At 53.0% G+C, this 27,424-nt stretch overlaps 1 protein-coding gene across 4 annotated transcripts in view; it reads right to left on the bottom strand.

The window, feature by feature from the left end:
* SYNE3 (spectrin repeat containing nuclear envelope family member 3) overlaps positions 1–27,424 on the bottom strand; it is a 90,491-nt gene that overhangs the window by 29,177 nt on the left and 33,890 nt on the right. For 3 of the 4 annotated variants that reach the window (XM_060003967.1, XM_060003966.1, XM_060003969.1), the window contains exons 2-6: positions 22,514–22,671; positions 14,198–14,370; positions 12,625–12,934; positions 4,516–4,677; positions 1,514–1,861 (exon numbers count right to left, since the gene is read on the bottom strand). In XM_060003967.1, coding sequence (XP_059859950.1) covers positions 1,514–1,861; positions 4,516–4,677; positions 12,625–12,934; positions 14,198–14,370; positions 22,514–22,657 — 1,137 coding nt within the window. In that variant the 5' untranslated portion in view covers positions 22,658–22,671. Of the gene's footprint in view, positions 1–1,513; positions 1,862–4,515; positions 4,678–12,624; positions 12,935–14,197; positions 14,371–22,513; positions 22,672–26,376; positions 26,409–27,424 lie in introns of those variants that run through there. The other variant, XM_060003968.1, reaches the window with a different exon arrangement.

Below are 27,424 nucleotides of genomic sequence, written 5' to 3'. Positions count from 1 at the left end.
CTTCGAACAAGTTCTGAAATTCCCCTTCACTGATTTCCGGTTAGTCATATCTTGGTCATAATTGACACTTGAACCGGGTGGGACAGGCAGCACCTGTAGGGATGTGGTCTGCCTCCTGCTTCGGGAAAGGCTTCCTGAAACATAGCCGGGCATGGCCAGGTGGCGGCTGTCGGGACACGGGAGTGTTGGCAGGGCTTTCCAGGCCTTACCCTCCCCGAACTCCATCCCTGCCAGTTTGCTTGCTTTGACCTTGGCCCTCACCTAGAACTCCTGCTAAGAGCCATATGTTCCCTGAGTCCCGATGCTATTGGCAGGTGCTGTTCTAAGCACTTTTGTTTTCACAGGTTCATAAGGAATGTGGAAGGCAGGTCTTATTATCATCACGTCCCTGTCACATTTAACTGAGATTAAACGACTTCTCCCCGGGAATTCCCTGGCGGTCCAGTGGTTAGGACTCCGCGCTTTCACCAACGAGGGCCGGGGTTCAATCCGTGGTTGGGGGAACTAGGATCCTGCAAGCTGAGCGGTGTGGCCAAAAAAAAAAAGATTCTTCCAAAGCCAGCCAGTCGGCAAGGAGAGGAACCAAGACTCGAACCCGGGCAGTCTGATCCGAAAGTCCCCGCCGTTCACCACCGCACCACACCACCCCTGCCCTGTGCCAAGGCAGACAATCCTACAAGGGAAACAACTCCCTTTGTAGAAAGTTGATCACTGCAGTGAACCTGGTCTCCTACAAGGCTGAGTGATGTTAAAGAGCACGGATGCTTCGTTTCTACCTACACACAAATATTTCTGCATATGAGCAAACGTTAGAAAGAAGAGGGGAAGAAACAGAACAATCTGGAGTGGAGGTAGGGCCTGGGGGCTTTCCTTTTAGATCTTTCCCCTAATGGAATTGACAAGCTAGCCCTTTGAGTTAATATAGTAAATAAAGGACTGCAGAAGGGTGTTAATCCTTATTTGAAAAATCTCTCTGTCCTCACGTCAAACCTCTCGTGAGTGGGCACATGGGTGGGGAAGTGGGAGGGGGCTCCGAATGGACACCGTGTCTGGGTTGGAGTGCCCCCACCCTCCCCAGGATGGGCATCATCTGCTGGGCCTCCTAAGAGCCCTGGTTACGTTTGTTCCTCATCTTCTCTACACTGAGAGCCTTGCCTCTGACCTCACACTCCCTGCTCTGTGCTCGGAAAGTGCTCACCACATCCTACCATCAGGCAAGCGAATGGCAAACTTGGAGCCGGTCCACCTCTTATTTACCCACCAACTCATCATGTGAGGCTGGGGATGTCGTGGGGGCGGGGGGAAATCTCTCCAGGCCTCAGTTTCCTCATCCAGAAAACAGGTACAAACAACCAATTTGTCTACTGTGCTCGGGGCACTGAGATTATCAAAAATCCAGGAAGACCAGAGCCAGCGTGCTCGAGACTTAGCGTGATCCTCCCGCTGCACAGAGGATGCCCCGAGGCACACACGGCACCCGGACTGGGCCGCGGCTTTGCCAAACACTGCTTACCGAGTAGAGTCTCCAGCGGGCCACCAGCTCGTCCTGGGTCCCTGCTTTGGCCGCGGGTTCCAGGTCCTCCTCCGCCAGCCTCTGAAGGCCCTTCCTGAACTCTGCCAGCTCGGCCTCCAGCTGCCTCCTCTGCTGCTCGTAGGCTTCCCTGGACCAGAGCAGGCCCCGCAGCCGCCCCTCCTCCCCCTCCCAGAGTGCACGCAGCTTCTCCAGAACATTCCGCATCTCCTCCAGTTCTCTGGTGATCTTCTCTGCACCCAGAGGGGAGCTGCTCTGGATGACGCCCCCGGCCTGCTCCTCCAGCCTCCGCAAAGACTCCTCGCCCCTGGGAAAGTCGCTGGCGATGTCCTAAAGCAGGGAGGCGGTGGGAAAGAAACCCGAGGGGAAAAAGAAAACACGTGCTGCGTTTCCCAGGACCTCTGGGAGCGTCATGCCCAGCGGTAATTCCTATTCCCAGGCTAGACCCAAGGCACCTTTCCAAGGGGTGGACTGTCTGCCTTTGTAACATGCAGGATGCGATTCCGTTACCATGTCATTTACAAGCCATGTGATTAAGTGAAGGGGAAAGTCTCTGTTGGGTACTTCTCTGTCTTTAACACTCTCTGACATTTGTTAATCTTGCTTTTTTAACAGAGACGGAGGCAGCCTCAGGCTCGAAGCCTTCAGCTGGCAAAAGTATGGAGTAAATAGAACCTAACGGCGCCATTTGGCCTCATTACATCTATTTGTGTGGCTATCTACCAATTCTGAATGAGTATTAGTATTCCATTAATGACAATGATATAAAATTTCTTTTTAAATCAGTGTTCATTGCCTTCTAATATTAAAAAAAATTTTGGTAAACACTTTTGTCTGTTTTATTTAAAATACCTCCAAAATATTTTTTTCACTTTTTTAGTGAAGTGCAACTTACACGGAGTACAGTACAGACTGTCCTTGACTTAAAATGGTTCGACTTATGATTTTTTTTACGACGGTATGAGAGCAATATGCATCCAGTAGAAACTGTACTTTGCATTTTGAATTTTGATCTTTTCCCAGACTAGTGATATGCAGCACGATGCTCCCTCGCGATGCTGGGCAGCGGCAGTGAGTGTAAACCAACATAGTTTTCACTTTCACTATGGCATTCAATAAATTACATAAGGTATTCAACACTTTATTATAAAACAGCCTTTGCGCTAGATGATTTTAGGCTAATGGAAGATGATCTGAGCACGCTTAAGGTGGGCTGGACTAAGCTATGATGTTTGGTAGGTTAGGTGTTTTAAATGCACTTTCGACTTACGATATTTTCAACTTACGATGGGTTTATTGGGACGTAGCCCTACTGTAAGTTGAGAAAATCTATATATAGATCTTAAGTGTTACTGTTCAAAGAGTTCTGAGAAATATATATGCCCATGCAGTCCACACTGTTATCAAAATATAGCATTTCTAACATCCCAGAAGATTCTAGAACTTCATCTATTTGAAATCATAGAATATGTTATTTTTTGAAACTGGCTTCTTTCACTCAGCATAATGTTTTTTAGATTCTTCTATGCTGTCAGGTATATCAGAACTTCATTCCTTTTCATTGACTAATATGTCTTTGTACATATATTCTATTCTATGACGTGTTTATCCAATACTCTGCGGATACAAATCTGAGTTGTTTTCAGTTTAGGGTTGTTATGAATAAGGTTGCTGTGAACATTCTTTTACAGATACCCACACTTTTGAAAAGTTCAATTTAGGGCTTCCCTGGTGGCGCAGTGGTTGAGAGTCCGCCTGCCGATGCAGGGGACGCAGGTTCGTGCCCCAGTCCGGGAAGATCCCACATGCCGCGGAGCGGCTGGGCCCGTGAGCCATGGCCGCTGAGCCTGCGCGTCCGGAGCCTGTGCTCCGCAACGGGAGAGGCCACAACAGTGTATATCACTTTGCTTTTACAAAAGACCTACAGTAGTACCTGTTTTCGCTACCTGAAAGAAATCCAAAGAGGATTTTAGCTTTTGCGAGAAAAGGTAATGACTTCTCCGCTTGTTTCCTGTTTGTTTGTTTTTCTTTTTAATTTTGTGGCCGTGCTGCGCGGCATGTGGGATCTTAGTTCCCCAACCAGGGATCGAACCCGCCCCCCCTGCAGAGGCAGCAGAGCCTTAACCACTGGACCGCCACTTCTCTGCTACACACCATTTCGGCTCAAGAACAGTTCCATAGGAACACGACTTTCAGATAGTGGGGAAACTGCACACGTCATACAAGATATTTTGTGGCCACTGTTCATTGGCTTTTTCAAAAGAGAGTCAATTTAAATACAAATATTAAATAAACGGTATAGGTGCTGTAGAGCTGTGTCAAAAATTATAAAGTGGTCCTTGAATTATTGAAGATAATCTACCCACTCACTTTACAGAGGGAGTCGGAAGCTCGTTCAGGATCACAGCAAGTCAGGAAGCCCAGAGTGGACCCAGCTTCTCCTGCAGGTTAGATGCTTACGCCAGGGTTCCTTACCTTCACATACTGACATGTGAGGTCAGATAACGCTTTGCTGTCGGGGGCTGTCCTGTGCACTGTAGGATGTCTAGCAGCATCTCTGGCCTCCATCCACTAGATGCCAGGAGCACCTCCACTCCCAGTTGTGACAACCAAAAATGTCTCCAGACGTGGACAATGTCCACCATTTGAGCCCAGCTGCTCTAGACCATGTTGCTGTGGCCTTGGGTTTCCAAATGCCCTGCTGGCTCAGAGACTTCCATAAAGCAGCCGAGGCCCCAAGCATGGGATCTACACCACATCCCATGCTTCTCCTCTTGTGGGGTCTGTGTACAGGGATGTTTGCATCTCCTGGGACCTCCCAGCCCCATCCTATTAAATAAACTCTAACAGAGACCAGCCAGCCATGAGCGCTCCCTCCCCACTCTGGCTCCCAGTCCCATCTTATTAAATAAACTCTAACAGAGACCCGCCAGCCATGAGCGCTCCCTCCCCACTCTCGCAGAGCCTTGCCGGGGGTTGGTTACCTGCAGCGCCGAGAGACGGTCCTTGGTGCTCAGCCGGCACTTGCGCCCCATGCAGCCGTGCACCCGCTCCACCACCGCCTTCAGCCACAGCTGGAACTCGTCCACGCTCAGCTGGAAATGTTCATGCTCCTGGGTCACCTGCTCCAGCAGGTCCACTCTGTTCTGTGGGAGGGGAGGAGAGTCACCGGCCGTAAAGGTCCCCAGCCCAGGCTGCCCCTCGCCTCAGCCCTTTCGCTGGACACAAAGATCCCGGACATTCTTCTCTACCTCATCAGCAATCAGTCAAGAAATTCTTGGCTTTGGAGACCAAAACATGCCAGCACTGGGCTTGTCAACCACACAGTGGGCTTTTCTTCCTGCCACGTCCTAGGAATGGCACTCAAGATGGGGCCGTGGTAACAACTACATAACACTACCATTTGAGCACTTACCAAGGTGCCGGCGCTGCCCTAAGAACTTTGTGTACAAGATCATCTCACTGAATGCTCCTGACTGCCCCCATAATGTGGTACCATTATTATCCCAGTCTGATAGATGGGGAAACCAAGGCACGGAAAGTGAAATGACTTGCCCAAGGTCACCTGGCTAGGAAAGCACCAAGATTCCAACCTGCGAGGCAAGGCTGGGCCAACGCATCTCTGCTCCATTGTGACTATGTCACCTGTGTCCCTCTGCTCGTCACACCCAACCAAGTGAGAGGTGCCCACATGGCAATGCTAATCTCCAGGCCCCACCTGCTCTGAGGCTTTGCCCACTGCCCCAGGCTGTGGCTCTCCCCCAGCCTTGTCTACCGAATTGTCATCTGGTGGGGACCAAGCGCTCCCTAAGGACACGGGGGTTGATTTCATCTCCCTGGTCCCGCTCAGGGCAGGCTCTGAGACTAAGTGCTTGCTGAGTGGCCAGATGTAACTAAGTGTGGGGTGTGTGCCGGGGGAGGGATCTCTCCAAGGAGAGCCAAGAAAAAGGAACCAGGGGACCTTCGTTTAATAAGCACCTACTATGTACCTGGAAATAGACCGGCATTATCGTATTTAATATCTTCACAAGGATCCCAAACTGTCCCATTATGCGAGTATCCAAATGGGTGTCGGGAGGTAACATAACTCTTGCAGACAAGATTTAAACGCCAAGTTCAGACTCCAGAATCACTGCTCAGGCCCAGCGGGTGGCAGAATCTCTCTTTCTCGCAGACGGGAGATATTCTGGGCTTTGCCTGCCGTGTGGTTTCCGCTGCAACTTCTCCACCACTTGTGTGCTACTTACATCGTAGCACCCAAGTTGCAGCCACAGGCAGACACATAAAGAATGGCTGTATTCCAACCAAATGAATCATGGGCACTGACATTTGAATTTCCTATCATTTTCACATGTCATGAAATAGTCTGCTTTTAATTTTCCCCCAACCATTGAAAAATATAAAAACTATTTTTGGTTTACAGGTCATAAAAAAGTCAGCAATTGGGCTGGGTTGAACCTATGGGCAGTGGTTTGCTGACCTCAGCTCTCAGCCATGGAGTCAGGCCACGTTCAGGAAGGTCCTGACCTTCTGCGAGGCTAAGCCAACCATTCTCAACTGGGAAGGGTAGACGGACACGTGGATTTGAAAAACCCCCCTGGCTATGTGTGTGTGCCTTCCCCTCCCGTGGAGAAGCCCCTCACCAAACCTAGAAACACCAATTCATTTAAACCTTTGCAACACCCATGGCAAGTAGGGGAAAATATCCCCGTTTCAGAGACGGGGAAACCAAGGCACAAGATCAAGTCCTTCAGTGAAGAACTGAGAATCCTCTCACTATGGGAGGGAGGCTCAGCGCCTGACAGATGGGAAACACGGGGCTGCTTGAATTCAGAAAGTGGACCAAGGTTCCCCTGCTGCTCCCCGTCCCCCGCAGGGTTATTTGCATCCACCAGAATCCTCCCCGAGCTTCCTCCATCCAGGAGAAGATTCATTTACGAAACAAAGTGGGTCAAGAATACTGAGCAGAGAATAGGGGCTGGGCCCCTGGTTGACACTGATGGTGATAAAGGTTGCAGTGCAGCAAACTCTCCAATAAAAGTGCCGGCTGGCGGCTCTGTGTGTGTGAAGAATGAGGTGCTGGCACTGGGGGAGATCCAGAGTAAATAAGAGCCTCTGTGACGGTGAGCAGGCGGCTAGGAGAGGAACGCGGCCGAGCAGGGCAGGCATCCAGCTGCGCTCTGTGCCAGGCGTAAAGAGATCACAGAACGCAATTCAGCCACGGGCGGGCAGGGCACGTCGGAGGAATGTGGGTGACAAATGGGAGAGGGTTTCACCTCCTCTCGTTACACCAAACAATCAAACCATCTGTGTGGGCAGAGTTGTCAGGAATGTCAAAACCCAACCAATTAACAAGGGCGGGAGTGGATTTGTGCCTCTGCAAAGGGCTGCAGGAAGGGCTCTGATTCCTGGCCGAGATGCCAAACAAACACAGCCACAGAGGGAAGCAGGGAGGAGGAGGGTGCTACTATCTGCCTGGCCCTTCAGAAAACAATCATTGGATTAAAAACCATCAGGCAAAGTAAACAAGCAGGCCCCGCCTACGGGCAACCAGCCTGCTTTGTCTATTCTCGGCTTTCAGTGGCTTTCTGCTGGCTGTGCCACTGCTAATTCCCGGGCTCGGCCACTTACCCTGATCAAGAATCTCCCTTCAGGGGGTGGTCACGAAGGATACAGTCCAGAGGTGACCCCCGCCGTGCTTCTGTGGTCCTGTCCCTATCAACACCAGAGGCCTTGCTAAATTAACACATTGGAAGTCAAAACTGGATTTTTAGAGGCAAAAGTAGTGGCTTGTTAACCAGCGCAAGAAATAATGAAATGGGCTCTCCTCGGTGAACGTTGAGATATTAATACATACGGTATCTCCTATGGCCTGAGACGCATCCTCCCCAAATTCACACCATGAAGCCCTAGCCCTCAATGTGATGGTGTTTGGGGGCAGGGCCTTTGGGAGGTGATTAGGGTTATATGAGGTCATGAGGGTGGGGCCCTCAGGATGGGATGAGTGCCCCTATAAGAACAGACACCAGAGAGCTTGCTGACCCTCCCTCTCCAGCGTGTGAAGACACAGCAAGAAGGTTACCATCTTCAAGCCAAGAAGAGGCCCCTTACCAGGAACCAAATCTGCTGACACCTAGAGTTCGAGCTTCCCAGCCTCCAGAACTGTGAGAAACAAATTCCTGTTTTTTAAGCCACCAAGTCTATGGTATTCTGTTCTGTCCACCCGAGCAGACTAAGACAATATCCCAGGGACGTTTCCCACCCTTTGAATAGGCCGGGACCTCTAGGGGTCCCTGCGTGGCTCTCCTGCTCTCACTGGGGTGGGAGGATTTCAGTTGCCTGCCTCAGGGTGGCTTTCTCGTCTGACTTTAGTGCAAGGTGAGACCTTCATCAAATGTCCAGAGCAGGTGACCAGGAGGCATCCGGGCTACCAAGAACCTCTGAGGACTACTGGACATGCAGTGTCCCTCACCCTGCTTAGGGTGGAGCCAGAGTGTCTTCCTTTCGTCTGGGGCTGGAAGGCCCAGTATGGGGTATGCCCTGGGAGGCTGACGCTGGGGAAGCTATATCCTATTTTACTGAAGAGGACCCTTGCTAAGGGTGATATAACAGTTTGCCCCTCTCAGTAGCTCCTGTCTTCTGAAGGTCATGGCATCATCTGGAAGCTATGACTGTTCTCACCAACAAAATGCACATGCACATGACAGTTTGAGTATAACTTCAGAGAGGCTCTGTAGGGGCCTGCCCTGGCCTCTCCCTCATACCGCCTTTCAATCTTCTACTGCCGGCTCTGGGAGAGACAAGAAACAGCTCCCCATTCACCACCCCTACCCCCAACCCCATCCCGAGAGCTAACCGGGCTCCCTGTGAGTTAGAACACAGCTCCCAAACTTCTGGCAGCCAGAAGCAGAAAACCAAGGGTCTGTGAGCTTCAGTCAACAGCTCAAAAGGCCAAACTGAACTGCCTTCTCTCATAGGGTCCAGTCACCCTGCACACCCCCCAGTTTCCACACTGAGGTCAAAATTCACCAGCCCGTCTGGCAACTCGGAGGGCTTCTGCCAGGGCGGCAGCTTCCCCCCACCCCTTCATCGTAGGCAGAGCCCCCAGGCTCCTGCCCCCAGGATGCTGCCAGCTGGGCTCCGCCTCGGGAAAACCCTTGGAAACAACCTGCTCCCTCATCCAGGGGCTCGAAACCTCCCATGTACCACTGCGTCCACTTTCTGAGCTGGACCCACAGGAGCTCTGGCAGCCCCTGATCTCCCCTGATGGACACAGTTGCAGCGACTCACCCAGGACCCGGGGCAACCACCAAAGGAGGACCCCACATAGGGAGTCGCCTAGGACTTCCGGTTCTTTCTGATGGGCCAGGGGTATCTGACCCTTAGATTATTATTTTTTTTTTAATTAAAGTATAGTTGATTTACAATGTTGTGTTAATTTCTTCTGTATACAGCAGAGTGATTCAGTCATATAGATATATACATTCTTTTTCGTATTCTTTTCCATTGTAGTTTATCACAGGATACTGAATATAGTTCCCTGTGCTATACTGTAGGACCTTGTTGTTTATCTGTAGATTATTTTTTAAGTCAAAATTTTAAAAAAGGGCCCAGTCATACCTTCTCTACTTACCACATAAGAAGGTTGGGAGGCTCAAATGAGGTCAAAGCCATGAAGGGACTAGGAAAAGATAGCATTCGCCAATAAGAGTTGTGATTTCTATGAATTTTTGGATCCAGTGAAGGGAGGGTTCCCTGGAGGGACGATGAGAATCTCTGAGGTGATCATTTCTTAGAACTGGTGCTCACCGGTGCCCCAGGCATGCCCCTTCCACACACATGCGTGTACACATACACACACACACACAAAACCACTTTCTATTTCCTGCACGAGGCGCTCTCTGCTGATTGGCACAAGCACCTGTTTCTTGTAAAGTCTCAGCAGCAAGGAGGCCATGGGCCAGGCACCTCCCCTGCCTGAGCCCGTGGGGCAGACCTGGAGAGAGAATTGCTGTTAAGCGGGCTCTAGACACTTGGATGCCGTGAGGGAGGACCAGCTGGCTACAGCTCTGAGAGCCAAGCTCCACCCCACCTGCCTGTCCTCTGAGCCTCCCAGCTGCAGGGGCGGGGTTCTCATTCATTCAATGAAGGGCTCAGAGCACCTGATACGTGGCAGACACCATTGTTGTCGCTATTTCTTCTCACTGCTACCGAGAGCACAAGTCATCCTTTATTCTGGGAAAATGCCTGCCAATTTCAAAGAGCTCACATGCAAACTCATTCAGTCCTACACCCTGGCTCCAGGTAGGGTGAGCACCCCGAGGCCACACAGCTGGGAAGCAGCAGAGCCTGGCTGGAACCCAGGTCCCTTTCCAAGCATTCTGGGGCCAGCGTCCTATTCCTACTCAAGGTTTCTCAGATCTCTGCTTATTATAGAAACATTTCCCATAACTTGAAGGACCCAGGAGACTTCCACCTCCAGCAACATGGGAGCGCTGAATACCCTTCCACCGTAGCCAGCCAGAAATGCTGGATAAAATGTAACAAGCATCATTTAAATGCAGAACCACGCACACACCGCACACACCAAGGTAAGAGATATCCCGTGGACCAGATGCAAAGATGCTATGGAAACCAGGATGCTAAACCCACATATGTGCTTGACGTCTTCTTGGGTTTAATGCTCAGGCTGGAGGAGGAGGTAAGACTCTGGGCCCAGGGGGGCAGAGACCACGGCAAAAAGGCAGAATACTCAGGGGACCCCCCCTCTGTCAAAGGGTGAACTAGAGAAAAAAACCTTCCCACCAGCACAATACAAGACAGAAGCATATGTGTTTCAGCCTGGGGTCTGGCTGAAAAGACAAATGAAAAGATAGTCACCTTTCAGAGTATGGAGCCAGGAGCCTCTTGCATCATTTTGGCTTAGGGTTCAAGTGCAGAGAACCCACTTGATTTAGGAACCCCCAAAACATTTCAGTGACCCTCAGTAGGAACCCTGAAGGGAAATTCCCATGGTAGCCTGGCTGAAGAAAACACAAGCTCTCTGAGGGCCAGGCCCAGCCACGGGGTTCTGCAGATAAGGCCCCAAATAGGATGAGCTCACAGCTCAGAATTACGAAGTCTCCAAGGAAATGATCCACCATGTCAGGGGACGCAACAGACGGCAGTATCAGGCCAGGAACTTCAGCTACTAGAGCAGCCTGACGATTATAAAATGTGCATGATTAAAATGACTACAGATAGAATCCGTACCTGAGAGGAGTGCCAAGTTTAAGAGAAAAAGGACAATGAAAAAAAGAGGGGCTTCCCTGGTGGCGCAGTGGTTAAGAATCCGTCTGCCAACGCAGGGGACACGGGTTCGAGCCCTGGTCCGGGAAGATCCCACGTGCCGCAGAGCAACTAAGCCTGTGCACCGCAACTACTGAGCCTGCGCTCTAGAGCCCGTGAGCCACAGCTACTGAGCCCGCATGCTGCAACTACTGAAGCCCGTGCGTCTAGAGCCCGTGCTCTGCAACAAGAGAAGCCACTGCGATGAGAAGCCCACACACCGTAATGAAGAGTAGCCCTTGCTCACCGCAACTAGAGAAAGCCTGCGTGTAGCAACGAAGACCCAATGCATTAAAAAATAAATAAATAAAATAAGGAAATTTAAAAAAAAAAAAGAAGAAAGAAAGAAAAAAAATGAATGACGGATATAATACAAAACCAAATAGAATTTCTTGAAACAAAATTGAACTTAATAACTCAATGGACTGTTTAAACCAAGGCAAGAATGAGGTGAGAGACGGGGACAAAGAATGGGCAGAGGAATTGGGGGAAGGACAAAAGAGCAGAGGAGGAAAGCAAAGGAGAAGGACTAAAGGGCAGGAGGAGGGAGGGAAGGAAGGAAAGAGGGAGGGAGAGGGGAGGGGAGCTGGGTGGAAGTGAACCTCAAAGTCCATCAGTCAGTCAGTCAACATACACTTACTACGTACCCACATGTGTATTAAGCATGAGCAACGCTGGCCATACAGATAGTAGATAATGTGTCAATGGGTGGATGGATGGTGGAGGGGTGGGTGAATGGGTAGGTGGAAGATTGACAGGTAGGTAGTTATATAATGCTTGGGTGAGTGGATAAGGGATGGGTGACAAGTAGATAGTGAGTAGGTAAGTGGGTGAAGGGGTAAACGGTGGGTAGTAGATAGCGGAGAGATGGATGAGGACATGGGTATGTGAAGAGTACATAGGTGGGTTGATGAGTAGGTGAATGAATAGATGGGTGGGTGATTAAGTGGCTGGAGAGAGGAATAGGAGATCTAGTTAGGTTAGTGGAGAGGTAGATGGGTGAGCGAGTAAACAGATGGACAGGAGGGTGGGGAGATGGATGGGTGGATGGGTAGGTAAGTGGATGGAGGGGTGAGTGGGTAGATAGTACATAAGAGATTTGGTGGTTAGTTTAGAGGGGAAATAGATGGGTGAGTGGGTAGACAAATGGATAGCAGGGTGGGGGGATGGATGGATGGATGGGTAGGTAAGTGGATGGAGGGGTGAGTGGGTAGATAGTAAATAAGGGATTTGGTGGTGGATGGAGTGGTGAGTGGGTAGATAGTAAATAAGGGATTTAGTAGTTAGTTTAGAGGGGAGATAGATGGGTGAGTGGGTAGACAAATGGATAGCAGGGTGGGGAGATGGGTGGATGGATGGGTAGGTAAGTGGATGGAGTGGTGAGTGGGTAGATAGTAAATAAGGGATTTAGTAGTTAGTTTAGAGGGGAGATAGATGGGTGAGTGGGTAGACAGGTGGATAGGAGGGTGGGGAGATGGGTGGATGGATGGGTAGGTAAGTGGATGGAGGGGTGAGTGGGTAGATAGTAAATAAGGGATTTAGTAGTTAGTTTAGAGGGGAGGTAGATGGGTGAGTGGGTAGACAGCTGGATAGGAGGGTGGGGAGATGGGTGGGTGGTGGTGGGTGAGTGGTGTCGGGTGGGTGGATAGTAGATGGTGGGTAGATGGATGGATGGATAGATGGTGAGGGAGCAAACGAGTGGCTGGACGGGTAGATGGGAGCAGGTGACGGATGAAGGGTGAAGACAGCCCGCTGCCCGCACCCACCTGGGCTTTGGTCTTCACCGCGTCGTACTCGGCTTTCAGCTTCTTCTGCGCGGCTTCGTCCACGCTGGGGTCCCCGATCCTGTTGAACAGGGAGGCCGCCTCCTCCAGCAGCCGGTCCAGGAGCGTGGCCTGATTGTCCACGTTCTGAAGCAGCACCTGGGCGTGGCTCAGCTGCCAGCGCTTCTCCTTCAGGCCCAGCTGCAGCTCCACGGGGGGCTCGAGCACCACCGTCATCTTCTGGAACCAGCGGTAGAACTCATCCCGGGCCAGCAGGTACTCGCTCCAGTGCAGCCACACCCACTCAATACGGCTGTAGGCAGAGGCCACGGCCATGAGCATCCCCCCACCAGGCTCATGGGCGGGGAGGCCGTGCCGCTGCCCCCTCCCCAGTACTGGGGGGCTGTGGGAGGGGGCACAAGGACACCCTCTCAGGCCTCACCCCAGTCCTGATAGACAAGACCCTCCCGTCTGGGAGACAAGCTCCATGGGGCTAATGATCAGGGTGGCTCAGATTCCAGACCTGCTCTGAGAACCCCCAGCCTGCTGATGCCCTGAGCCACCAGGACCCCCAATTCCTATTAGTGATGCACGACGATGCCCACAGTTGTTTCTCTCTGGTGTTGGGACTCCACACACAGTCACCCTGGCTCTTACCACATGGGTGCCCACTAGCAGTCACGAGAAGACTGCCACAGGGAGTGTGTCTCTTAATTTGCGGGGTACAATAGGATCTGTGGGCTCGTCACCGCTCAGCGGGGACAGAGGGCTGGGGCCTGTGCACGGGTCCCAGGCGTGCCATGAACTCGCTGCATTACCCCGCCTCTGCACCCGCCTCAGTTTCCCCGTCTGTAACGTGGAGATGGCCCTATCGGTCCAGCCAACATCAAGCTATTCGTTTGGAATTCCAAGTGAAAGAGTTTGAAAAGCAGAAAACACTGAGTAAAGTCCCCCCGGTCCACTCAACATTCTGGTTTCATAAAGACGGAGAAGATGCTGGCAGCTCCTGCCCACTGAGGACCTCCTGTGTGCCAAGCGCTGTGCCTGGCTCTCGACATTTGCTATCCCCCGCCATCCTCCTAAAAACCTTCAAGAAACACTTGACTATACCCATTGTCCAGATGAGGCGCCTGAGGCTCAGGGGTCAAGTAACTTTCCCAAGGCCACACAGCAAGTAACCAGCAGAGCAAGAGGCGATCCCAGGTCAGGCAAAGCCCCCGCCCCTGACCTGGCTCCCTGGTACAAGCAGAGAATCTGGGCTAAAGCGCTAGCAAGGCAACAGGCCTTCTTACCCCCCGGGGCCATTTGGGAGGATGCACATGCGGCAAGTCTACCAAGAATTAATTGTTGGCAAAACACGATGGGCTCCCACTGTCTATTATCCTCATTAAGCTTGATTATAATTAGAAAGAGGCAGGCAGGGTTGACTGACATCCCAAGAGAGCATCCTGTTCCCACTAATCCCAGGACCGAAGAAATGTCCCTTGGGCAGCGGCCCCAGGCCAGCGTGGTGGTGGGCACGGAGGGTCGGCAGCAGCCGCAGACAAAGGCCTGGAAAGGTACCCAGCCACCCTACCTGTGACAGTGGGTCATGTAGGTGACCGTCTCCTCCCACTGCGCTTTGACGTCCCTCAGCCGGGTCAGGATTTCGGGCTTCTGGTCCTCATGGCAGCATGCCAGGAGGGCTTCGGCCGCCCGCAGCACCATGTCCACCTTCACGCGGCCCTCTGGCTCTAGCTGGCATATTTTCTGTTGTGGACACAAAGCCAGTTCCCAGGAGTTAGACAACACGCCAACAGGCAGAGCCTTGGGAAGACAGTGGCAAGACATGGAAAGAGGCAGGACTTTGAGACCAGAGGAGCTGGGGTTCGAATCGCAGCCCCTGCCCCTCCTCCTGTGACCTTGGGCAGGCTGCTAAGGGCTCTGGGGTGGGAGCGAGCGGGCGATGGAGATTAATCAGCACAGAACCGCCCAGAGCTGTCTGATGATAGGAGTGCCCTCCCTTCCCCGGTGGGCCTGTTTCCAGCTGCGTGAACCCAGAAAAGTTTCATTACTTCCCTGGCCTTGGTTTTCTTGTCTGTAAAGTGGGTGTATAGTAGTACTCAGCTCTCAGATTTTTTTTTTTTCCAGAATTAACTGAGAAAATGCATGTAAAGTGCATGTCCCAGTGTGTGGCACCATGAGAATCTGCCTCTCAGGCCCACTGCAGGGAGTGGGCTTGGCCCAGGTCCCCAGCCGAGGCTCAGAATTATCTCTGAGTTTGCCGTTGGCACCAAGGCCTCGCTCCCTCAGCTGTTCCCACCAGTGACCAAACAGGAACACGAAGGCAGGCCCGTTACCACAGGACACTGGGCTCCTCTGAGGGGTGACTGATTCGGGACACGCCACGGCCTTGCCAAATTCCCTGAGAACCACCCGGCAGCCCAAGATTCTCCCTGCTCTCCCGGACTCAGGGTCGGACCTGCATTGGACTGACCGTGTCCCTCCCAGCCACCCCGGGTTCCCGTCCCATTTTCTCTCACAGATGGTTCCCTATTAAACGTCTTGCATATCTAACCTCACCTTGGTCTTGGCTTCTTGGAGGACCAAGGCTGATACGCAACGCCTGGCAAATAGTAGGTTATCTGGTAACATTAGCTGTTGTCATTATTCACTGTTATTATTCTAGTTCTTTGGCAACTAAACCTTGGTCTCTGCAGTCAAAATAAGATTAGACTCCAATTCCAGGGCTCGTCTCCACTACCTGTGTGACCTTTGTCATGGTACTTAAACTCTCCAGGCCTATGAAATGGGGGAAGATAATGGTTAACGCCACCCAAGGTTACAGTGACATTGCGAGATACACTAGCACATGGCCTGGCCCACACTGCATCTCCCATCACTCCAAAATTGTTCACCGTTACCGCTATCTTTTGCTTACCTTCTGATTTTATTTACTGACAGCACAGCGTTTGCCTAAAGCTCCAGCTGTTCCCCAGCCTGTCTCCCTAAGGCTGGCAGTCAGTTTTCTTAGACTGATGGCCCAGTGGGCGGGCCGTCTGAGCCTTCGCTGTGGGTGGGGTCGGGGAGGGGCTCCTGCCGTGTCCAGGGCTGCCCCACTGACAACTCTGTGGTCCCAGGCGGGTCACTGCGTCACTCAGAGATGGTGATAACAATCTCTGCTTTGTCTACCTCATAGGATTATAATATTACTTTTCAAAAACACTATTAATTAGAACATAGATATGTTAGTGGACTTTATAAACCACTGAGCGGTTATGCAGACCCTCCCCCAACACGTGCAAACGGGCAATGGTCCCAGTCCTTTTTTGTTACCTCGTATGACAGTGGTTAACGATGATGATGACATCGATGATAGTACAGAGCAGCGGTCCCCAAGCTCTTGGGCACCAGGGACCGGTTTCGTGGAAGACAGTTTTTCCACGGGTGGTGGCAGGGTGGGAGGTGCTTCAGGTCGTCATGTGGGCAACGGGGAGAAGCAGAAGAAGCTTCGCTCGTGTGCCTGCTATGCAGCCAGTTTCCTGACAGGCCACAGACGGGAACCGGTCCCCGGCCCAGGGCTTGGGGACCCCTGCTAGAGAGGGACTTCCCTGCCTATGCGTGTTATCAAAGAGTGAGGTTAGAGAACCTCCTTACGAGGGCTGTCTCTGTGCTCTGAGTGGGGTGTAGAGAGGTAGCGTGAGGAGCAGGGAGGTTCCCCCAGAGAGGAAAAGAGCGTTGGTTTGGGGCTCAGGGCTGGGCCCAGCAGCAGGATTTGCCGGACCGTAGCAGGCAACGGGGACAGCAGGCGCCCAGCAGGGAGCCCAAGTCCCGCTCAGCAGTGGGCAGCAAAGTGGCGGACAAAGGCACCACAGTGACGAGTGTGGACCAAAGACCCAGGGCCACCGTGGAATGTTCTGGGCTGAGTAAGATTACCCACCCCCTGAACAGAACATTTCACACCTCTCAGAAGAAGGGGTCCCCCAGCATGGCTGAGGATGAATTTCTTGCCATCCAGTGAGATTTAATTTGATTAGAACTAATAATAATAGGGCTTCCCTGGTGGCGCAGTGGTTGGGAGTCCGCCTGCCGATGCAGGGGACGCGGGTTCGTGGCCCGGTCTGGGAAGATCCCACATGCCGCGGAGCAGCTGGGCCCATGAGCCATGGCCGCTGAGCCTGCGCGTCCGGAGCCTGTGCTCCGCAGCGGGAGAGGCCATGATAGTGAGAGGCCCGCATACCGCAAAAAAAAAAAAAAAAAGAAAGAAAGAAAGAATAATAATTCAGGATCTGATGTCTCTGACACCCAGAGTTGTGGCGTAGACCCCATGCCCAATCCCCAAGCTGGGCACCAGGGTGATTCCAGTTTTACCAGTGGGGGCACCGGGGACCCACAGAAACCTTAGCTTTGCAGAACAATTCTCTGCAGCAGTTAGCGAGGCCTCCTCTACAGGGGCTGCCCAACTTAACCTCAGTCGGAATCCAGCTCCGTGAATGAAGGGAGACAGCAGCTTGGGGAAGAAACGAAATTCAGTCTCTCTCTGCCACACTCACAAGGAACCAGCCAAGCCTGGGAAGTCCCTGTGAGGACAAGGGCCCCTTCCCAAAGTCCAGGGTCCTGACGGTGTGACCTCCTCTAGGCCTCTGGACCTTTGCCCTCCTGATTCCTGGCCAGGGAAGCACAGGCTGGACCAGGGGAACATGGGAGATGGGGGGACCCACCGCTCTTTGCAGGGGAGTGAGCCTGTTGCTTCCCTGCAAAGAGAGAAGAGCTGGCCAGTCCCAAAGGCCGGCAGAACATGAGCCCCACCTGGCCTGAAGCAGAAACCCCTGCCCCCAAACCAAAACACTGACCAGAGGTATGTCTGCTGTGGGACCAGAGGCGTGTCTGCTGTGGGACCAGAGGCATGTCTGCTGTGGGACCAGAGGCATGTCTGCTGTGGGACCAGAGGCTAGAGCTGAGCTGGCAAAGCCAACCTTCGAGAAGCAGATTCCACCCTCCTTCTCTGCCCTGATGATTCCGCTCTTTGGCTCGTGCGTGGTTCTCCTACAGCCCCACCCCAGCAAGGACACAGTCCAGGAGTGCTTGGCAAGGGACACGAGCCAGCTGGGAAGGGGGTCATTGAACCGTAGCCACAAAGCAATTCTGATTCGAGGGAGCCAGTGAGGGCAAAAGTCAGGCGGGGTTTGGGCGGAGGGAAAACCTCAGCAGGGAGGAGAAGCAGTTCAGGAAGGCTGGAGGAATGTGGTGAGTCAGGGCTTTCCCTCAACGCAGTCACGGCCAGATGGGCGCTGTCCTGGGTAATATGCTGAGTACTGTGCTGAGTGCTCTGCTGGGCACCGAGCTGAGTACTGTGTTGGGTACTGTGCTGAGTACTGTGCTGGGTACTAGAGTCCAGGAGGAAAACAAACATGGCCCGATGCTTGCAGGCTGTAAGGGGGTCTGCAGACAAGGGCACAGATGACTGTGAAAGAGCCGTGAGAGACCCCAAACTTGGAGCTCTGAGGAGGGATGTGGGCAAACCAAGAAGGCCTCATGAGGAGGTGGCGGTGGCACCAGGCCTCAGCGCTGAGCAGACATTTGAGCCAGCAAAGCTGGGAAAACACGGCGTGTTCAGGGCATCCGGCTTTTGGAAGCCAAGTCCTAGGAAATGTGGCACGTCTCTGACCATAAAGAGGCTAGGAAACCAGTAAGGAAACAGCCTGGCCTAGACGCCAAGCGCAGAGCCGAGGAGGGCAAAGAGACAAGATGCTGCGACCTGGGAGACCAGCCGCTGTGGGCACCGGCGTGGGCTGGGAGAGTCCACAGGCTGGTGTCCCTGCATCGAAACCACGAGAAACAACCTTCTCCACTGGCTCTGCCAGCGTGCCCTGCACCTTGCCAAGTGTGCCAGTAAGTCACTGGCCTCAATCTTCCCACCCTCCTGCAAGGTGGCAACTAGCACTTTCCCCAGGAGTGAAGCTCAGAAGGCACTGGAAATTCTCCCCAGGTGCCACAGCCGGAGCGGGGATTCGAACCCAGGCCTGCAGGCCCCAGACCCCAGCTCTCCCCCTCCCCCAGGCTCCTCCCTCCCCTCCCCCTGGACCCCCATCCTGGCTAACTTCTCATTCAAGCCTCAGCAGTGAAGTCACTTGTCCCCAGAGGCCTTCTCTCAGTGACCGTCCCTGCCGGGGGTTCTTCCTGCACTTCACAGCTGGGAAAATGAGGTGGCAGGAGGGCATGGGACCCGCTCCTGGTCACACAGCTACTAAGCTTCAGAGTTGGATCAGAACTCGTATCCTGGTCACTCCAGCCAACAGGCGCTTGGGACGTGCGTCACTGAGCTGGTGGAGGGATCGCATGGGAGACCCCAGCCCCAGGAGAGGTCCCACGGGCCAGCAGGTGGAGAAGGCTCTAGCTGCTCCCTTTCACCAGAGGACAAGGGTGAAATGTTTTCTTATTGCAAAACTGGTTTTGAAACATCAAAGCACACAGAAAACAAGCGGGTCTGAGCCCCGTAGGAGAGCACGGTGGTGGGGCACCCAGGACACGGCTCCCTTGACCTAGGCTCCAGGCCAAATCCCTGAGGGCTCACCTGATGGAAGTGCTCCCTCGGCTTCCAGAACCCGGTCACCTTGGCCTTGCCAACAGCTCTTCCTAAGGGCCGCCCTTGCCTTTGCCTAACCAAGCCAGACCCACCACCAGGGGGTAATGAGCTGTCAGCAAATGGTGCAAGGTCCAAAGGATTAGCGCGCTAAGACAGCAAGTGCTGTGCAGGGCTGCCAGGAGCTGGGGCTGGGGCTGGCGGAAGGGGTTAGGAAAGACACATGGGCGAGGGGACGTTTCATTTCACATGCACACCCACACCCGAACGAAAGGGCGTTCCAACTAGAGGCAACAGCACACACAAAGGTTTGGTGATAGGAAATCTAGGAGGTTTTCTGCCAGCGGGAGAGGATGTGTGCGTGGGAGGTCGGCTGGAGGGGGAAGCTGAGGCTGGAGAAGAGGGTTGTGGCAGATAGGTAGTGGAGGACGTTTGATGCCAGGTGAAGCTGGGTTTTCTCTCGCAGGCAATGGGGAGCCATAGAAGGTTTTAGAGGAGGAGAATAACTTCACGAGACCCATGTTAGGGATGCACCTCGTACATACTTGTGCGGCTGCAGGGTTAGGTGCGTGCCTGTCCCCGTGATGCCGTGAACCCGAGTGTAGGGTGCGCCTCACCCCTTCCACCGCCCCAGGACCCCACACGGGGACGGTCAGTGATGCTCTGGACTCAGCCCTGGGTTCAAGCCCTAACAAGATCCATTCCTTCCATTCTGGCCCATCTCTGTGTCTAGGGATCCATTTCACTATTGAAAAGTGGGGACAATACACCACGATCACAGGGCTTTGGGGAAACTAGACATGAAAGCTGATAGTACAGGCTTGAGCACACAATAGTTGCTGAATGAATGTCAGCTCCCTTCTCTCAGTGACCGGGCAGAGTCATCTTTTGATAACGAATATTGGTGACAATAATAATGACGATGATGACAGAGGCCAAGACTGACAAGAGAAGGGGCTTTGGCTGTCAGCTCCTCTCCTCACCAGGCTTGCCCCTGACCTTCCAAATCTCCAACCCATCACCCGCTCTGTTACAGAGGAGGGGTCCTCCTTGGCTCCCTGTTCCAGGCTCTGGAACCACTGACCCCTCCCCACCTCTCTGGCCCTGACCCCTGCTTCTCCCTGATGGTTGATGCTGTCCCAACACCAACATCGGGGGTGTCCCACATGTGCCCCCAGCTGTGCCCACCTCCAGTGATTTTCCTATTCTGTTCGCTCTGCCTGGAGCCCCTTCCCTCCCCTCCCCCTGGATCCCCGAGTCTGGCTAACTCCTCATTCAAGCCTCAGCAGTAAAGACCCTTGTCCCCAGAGGCCTCTCTTGACCTTCTAGACTGGGGGACGTGACCTCCTCGGGGCTCCCCGTGTACGCTGGGTTCTCCACTCACTTCACCGTCCAGTTGAGAAGCCTCTGACCGGGCCACTCAAGAATGGTCACCCCTCCTTTCTGCCGTGACGGTCCCCTGGGCAGGGCTCTCACCAGCTGCATCAAGTATCTGTTCATGGTTGCTATAAAAGGACAAGTGGTCCAGGGTGGTGCGTGCTAGGATGGTGCCACACCAAGAGGGAGGCCGAGCAGGGATGGGGGGGCCTTTCCCCCTGGGACAAGCGGGAGTCTCTGTGCCTACCTGGGAGGAGTTCCCTGAGGGCAGGGACCAGGCACCATCACCTGGCATCCCAAGGGTTCGAGGCCTGGCACAGGGGAGGCTGACGGAAATCGTGACTCAAAGTGGAGGGTCTCAGATCCTCTGGGGTCCGACCAATGAAGGACTGGGAAGGACTAATCTGAGGGCAACTGGGATGACAGGAACTGCCAGAAGACACTGGAGGGGACTGGGGGTGGGGGAGGGGGAATAGAGAGGGTGCCACTGTCACTGTCAACTCAGGTCATTTGCATCCAGCCTCACAGGTAGCACAGGGCTTTCTCTATGTTAACATCCATCAGCAACAAACGCCTCCTCAAGGCAGCTTCTGACCCACCCTCTCGAAGTCAGCATCCTGACACAATGAGCTTCACCCATTCTAGAAGGGAAGTGGAGAGAGGTCCAGCGGGGTCACAGGGCCAGCAGGAAGCAGAGCTGGGATTTGAACCCAGGACTTCCAGACTCCAAAGCCTGTCCTCTCTCTAGTCCAGTGAGCTGTTCTACTAAACAGAATGCCTGAGAAACCACAACACCCTGCACCCTGACGCTGGCAGAAGCACACGATGCTGTAGGGAAGCAGAAAGCAAATTTGAAAAGGATTCAGAAGACCAGAATTCCAGGGTGGAGTGTCCTCCCCAGAGGCCTTTGCAACTTGAACAAGTCACCAGACCGCTCCAAGACCCCGTTTCCCCACTTTTAAAATGCAAACCCTGGGTCCTTCTTCATACTGTGTGGTGACACTTAAGCCGTTGGCCCTGAAAAGGTGATATCGATTCTTAATTTTAACTGTCCACTTCCAAAAAGAGCGTTAGATATTTTCAATAAAATGTGCAAAATCAATAAGACAGCTGAAAAAAAAAAAAGGAGAAAGAAAGAAAAGACAAGATACAGGGACGTGGGTGTGGGGTCAGCTCTGTTTCTAGCCTGTTGGGGGGTCAGTTTGTGCAGGAAGAGGTAAGCCTCCCCTTAAATAAAGCAACCATTGTTAGGTGATAAATTAGAATTGTGGCATATCCCAATGGATATGACCTGAGAGACGTTAAGTCAACTGCTTTACTTACAGATGGGAAACTGAGGCCCAGAGAGGGACAGGGATGTGGCCGAGGTCACACAGCACTTTAGATCAGCGTGGAGACTGCAACCCAGGTCTCTGACTCTTAGTCTAGAGTTCTTCCCCCGGCCCCTGGCCCAGAGCAGATGCCCTCAGGTGGGGGGCGCCACAGTGCTGGGCCAGGCACTGGGCATCGGCACTTCCGGTCAGGGTAGCACTGAGCCTCTGCCTTGTGCCAGGTCAGGGTACAGCTGGACTATAAGAGCCAAGGGAGGGGCCTCAGCTGCAGAGAAGCAGAGAAGGGGCAGGAAGCAGGGCCTGGGCCACCTGGGGGTGGAGACCATCCCGCCGCACGGTGCCCCCTTCCAGGATGGGAGAGTCAGACCCTTACAATGAAAGTGTGATCCTAGGACCCCCAGCAAAGGTGTCACCGAGAGCACGTCAGAAATGTCACATCTCGGGTCCACCCCCAGCTCCTGGATCACAATCTGCACTTAAAGCCCAGGAGATTCAAAGACATCAGATTTTGAGAAACACCCGTCTAGTCCGCTCTGCTACGCAACAGCTGGGAAACCTGAGGCCTGAGAGGGAGGGACCGGGCCAAGGCCACAGGGTTATCAAGGCCGTGGTCTCTGCATACCTCGGTCTCCCGCAGCCTGGCCTCCAGGGCTGCGCGGGGCCCCTGGGTGTTGTCATTGATCTGCAGCCGCTCCTGCACAGCCTTCATCCACTCCTGGGCGTCCCCCATGCTCCTGGCGAAGCCCTCCTGCGGTTGCTGAGTCATGGCACCTGCAGGGGCTGAAGACAGGACCACACGAGGTCAGGCACACAGGTGAGGAGGGCCGGGGGAAGGCGAGCTGTGGAGAGGCCCCAGCCAGCTGATGGCGGCGAGGGTCGGGGAGCCTGATCCTGGGAATGGGGCTCGCCCTCCACCCCCGGCACCTCCTGATGCTCCAGCTTCGGTGCCAACAGCCAGAGGCGATCGTGTTTGTCAGAGAGCCAAAGGACTGGAAATGGGCCGAGAAGGGAAACAGGTCTGGCCTCTCGGGGGGGCTGGGCAGGGAGAGCGGGCCCAGGGTGCCCGGTTGGCAAAGACTCCCTTTGTCTCAGATTCCCTGCTCCCCTCTGACGCTAGCTTGGCACTCAGGGCCAACTGTCTCCTGTCTTTTTGGCTGGAAACCCCTCCAAAAGTGGATCCTAAAACACACACAGGCTGAGATGTCTGTGACAGACACTGAATCTTGATCTGAATGGATCAAAAAGCCTCAACCTAAGAAACACAGTTTTTGGGCATTGGCCAGGCTGACGCCAGCCCCTGAATCTCACCTGAAATTCATATCTCAGGTTGGGGATGGCCCAGTGAGCCAGGTGTCTCGTGGCTACTTCTCCACCAAACCTGGGTCCCTGGCAGATGCTCCTAAGTGTTTCCACTGAGCTACGCACCACCTACCTCTCGGCAGCCACCGACAATCAACTGACCTAGCATCTGAGCTCAGACCCACTGCCTTCGGGGATGCCCGCTTCCTGGCATAGGTCTCCCAGCTAAACCAACCGCTTTGCTATCCCGTCCCCTCCTCTCTTTCCCTTACCTTCTAGCTGCGGATACAAGGTCTCAGATTTTCTCATGTAACTTTCTTAAAATCCCATTAAGCCCAGGAAAAACTCTTCTGTATTTCAGTTCTAGTTGTCTGCTTACGGCAACTATAACCGACTTTGGATTAAAGTTATTTATATCTGCATCTTAGGTGAAAGGATTGTGTCTAGTTTATCCTCCAGTCTCCCACAATGCCTAGCACAGGGTAAACCCTCTGCTGATGCTGAAATAGCCCAGCGTTGGCATAAAGCGTCATGCACCCAAAACCAACCACAGCATTTGTTAAAAAGGCAAAACAAAACAAAACTAGGAACAACCCAAATGCCCAACAATAGGAAATTAGTTAAGGAAAGTATCACACACTTGCACTTCAGAATATTATGCAGCCCGGGCTTCCCTGGTGGCGCAGTGGTTGAGAGTCCGCCTGCCAATGCAGGGGACACGGGTTCGTGCCCTGGTCCGGGAAGATCCCACATGCCGCGGAGCGGCTGGGCCCGTGAGCCATGGCCGCTGAGCCTGCACGTCCGGAGCCTGTGCTCCGCGGCGGGAGAGGCCACGACAGTGAGAGGCCAGCGTACCGCAAAAAAAAAAAAAAAAAGAATATTATGCAGCCAATAAAAAGTAGGATTGAAATGAATTTGTGATGGAGAATACTTGGGCTCTAATGATAATATCAAAAAATGCAACAAAATTTATACTTAGTAGCCCCAGTTCTACAGCTAATAAAAACAAAACAAAACAACCACAAAAAAAAACATGCTCCTAGAAAAAGGCTGGGAAATCTCGCCATTACGATGCCCATGTAGGGACTTCCCTGGCGGTCCAGTGGTTAGGACTCTGCACTTCCATTGCAGGGGCCATGGGTTTGATCCCTGGTCATGGAACTAAGATCCCGCAAGCCACGTGAAGTGGTCCAAACAAACAAACAAAAGCCAATGCCCATGTGATGAAGCGGAGAGAGGGGTGTGGGCAAGTGGCTGAAAGCATCCCACATGACCTCGGGCCTCTCTTTTCCTGGCACGGTGTCTTCGGAGGCCACGTGGCTAAGGACCATTGTCTGGTTGGTGGAATCACAGTTGGAAGTTTTTCTCTTTCCCTATTTTTCCTCTTAGGCACTTTGTGAATTTTCCAGAAAGGGCAACCATTACTTTAAAATAAAAAAAACCAAATAATGTCTTAACATTGGCTGGATTGTCTGTTGGCCCTTTTTTCTCAATCATCAGTTGGTTGTACAACAGGCGTTGACTGGGAATGTGGGCATCCCGCCCTTCACCTCTACCCCTGCGCTGGCAGCTCTGCGATCAGATTGCACGATGCACGCTGGGAGAGGGGAAGGACGCCACCAGCGAGGGGAAGGGAGTGGGTGACCCAGGGTGGGCTTCCCTCTGGGACCTCGGTCCTCAGAGCTCAGTCTCCCAATTTTCTTCCGGAGATGTTTTGATGTTTTTCTAACAACTTAATACGTTCCCTGCAGCCACTCCCTGCCTTTGAACGCTTCGTTTGAAAAGCACGTTAGAATGCGCAGGCATTTAAATTGGTTCGTTGTGGCTTTAATCTCTCGTCTAGTGTGTGACTTGATTGGCTTCCAAAAGCTCAGCTTTTATTTTTTACAAAGCGATGAATGGGAGGAGCCGAAACTAGCTCCCAGGGTTTCGGATGACAGGATGCGGAGGGGGGTGGATGCTCTAAAAACCCGGAGGCAGCGAGGTTTGGAGAACCCTTCTTGCAGTTGGAAATGCCCAGGGCCTGGGAGGTGTGATGGTTTGAAGACCCCAAGGTACTCAAATGGAACACTAGGGGTCTGGCAGCGTGGGGCGGGACTCGGGTGGACCTCAGACCCACGGATCAGCCTCAGATGGGGGCTTCTAACCTTGGATGGGGGACCACTAACTGTCAGCTTGGTGAAGCTGCCGGCAGAGTTCAAGAGACCAGGGCCTCTTGGCCTGTGCTACCAAACCACTTCATTCCAGGTCAGTGAAACACACAGGAATTAAACACGCACTTCTAGCTAAGCCAGATGCTACAACCACAGAAGCGAATAAGTGGGCACCACCTCTGCCTCAAGAAGCTTCCAGGGGGCTTCCCTGGTGGCGCAGTGGTTGAGAGTCCGCCTGCCGATGCAGGGGACACAGGTTCGTGCCCGGTCTAGGAAGATCCCACATGCTGCGGAGCGGCTGGGCCCGTGAGCCATGACCGCTGAGCCTGCGCGTCCGGATCCTGTGCTCCGCAACGGGAGAGGCCACAACAGTGAGAGGCCCGCGTATCGCAAAAAAAAAAAAAAAAAAAGAAGAAGCTTCCAGAAGAGAAGCTGCACATTGAACGCCTGTGTGGGCTGCAGGTGGATGAACTGCAAACCAGGGTGGGGGATGTGAGGGGAGGGGGATGGACTTCTACTGTGGACCCCTTCTTGGAATAAAGTCTTTAAATGCCGAGAATAAACTGCAAGAATTACAAAGGAAACCAATCATATTAAAACATAGTTATCAAAATATCAAAAATCGAATTTATCACACACACACCCCCCACACACCACACACTACCTTACTAACACATTAAATCACAAGATCTAATGACAATGGGTCTAATAACTACTGGAATTTTGAAATACTGATGGGCATAAAATACACTTCAAGAAATCTACAATGACTGTAGTGCAACATAAAAATATATGTGACGAAGTTACAGCCACTGCTGATAACAGAGTAGGCTTTGATTTTGTTTTGCCTCCTGCATAACTGAAGAAATTGCCATTAGTTAGAGGTCAGTAGCAATTCTATCCATAGCCCCCTGTCAGTCCATGGACCTGGGTTAGAATCCACAACTGATGGAAAGGAGAGCCTGCTTCCTTACACAAGTTTAAAAGTTTAAAGTTAAAAAGCAAATGAGCAGCTCAAGAAAAGCCCACTCACAATTGGTTTATGGACCAGGAAGACATCCCTCCTTCGCATCCCTCACCAGGAACATCATGGATTTCCCTCCGTTTCCTCAATCGACTGCAACAGCTTCCGGCCCTCTTCCCATCCCTTCTCCGGGCGGGAACCAGAGGGGGCTTCCTAAAACACAAATCCAGCTAACCATTGCCCTGTTTAAAAGATACGTTGCAGCGGTCTTCCGACCGGCCCCCAAGCCCTGAGCGTGACCCTGTTTCCAGCCTTGCTTCCTGCCATGCCTCCTCACAGCCAACCCCAGGGCAGATGTGCAGTTCTTAGTGCCTCTCTGACACAGCCAAGACAATGACCTCTGTTCCCTCTTCTAGAAGCGAGCCCCCTCCCCCAAGCATTGCTGTCCGGCGTGGAACCCCAGAGCATCGTGACCACCAACTATATTTTCTGGGCAGGCCACCTCCTCTCCTGCTGCCTTTCCACCTCTGCACCCCAGTGCTGGAGCATCAAGTTACCAGCCCTTCATTAATGTTGACTGAAAGGACAAATAAGCCAAGGAGATGACCCACAGTACTGGGCTGAGCAGGGTGGGAAGCCTTCCACAACGTGGCGGGGAAGGTAGGAGAAGGAGCCCTGGGCGTGGAACCTGCACATTTGCCCTGAGCACGCCTCTGCCTCTCTGGGTCTCAGTTTCCCCATGTGCACACTGTGAGTGTTGAACAGAGGGTCTCTGAGGGTCTTTGAGGTTGTGGGTTGGAAGGGTCCATATTACTGAGCTCTCTGTGAGCCACGCCAGCTGGGGCCTACGCATCAGCCTCTGCCCTCAGACTGTCAGCCTGGTCTGGGCCCTGGTGACCTTCTCTCCCCACGGACCCCCCTCCTTAGCCAGTTCAGAGCACCCCTTCCAGCATCGTGGCCCCTCTAAGGCAGGCCGAGGTGAGTAGCCTCCCAGGGCCACGTGGAAACTCCAAAGGAGGTGGTCCTGGGGACCTTTTATACAGTGGTGGGCACACTTTTTTTGTAAAGGGTCAGGTAGTGACTATCTTCAAACTTTATCTATATACTTATAGTATAT

The sequence above is a fragment of the Delphinus delphis genome, chromosome 2, assembly GCF_949987515.2.
Source record: "Delphinus delphis chromosome 2, mDelDel1.2, whole genome shotgun sequence".
Classification (NCBI taxonomy): domain Eukaryota; kingdom Metazoa; phylum Chordata; class Mammalia; order Artiodactyla; family Delphinidae; genus Delphinus; species Delphinus delphis.
Note: the sequence above shows the minus strand (reverse complement) of the source record. Positions and strands in the feature narration are given on the sequence as shown.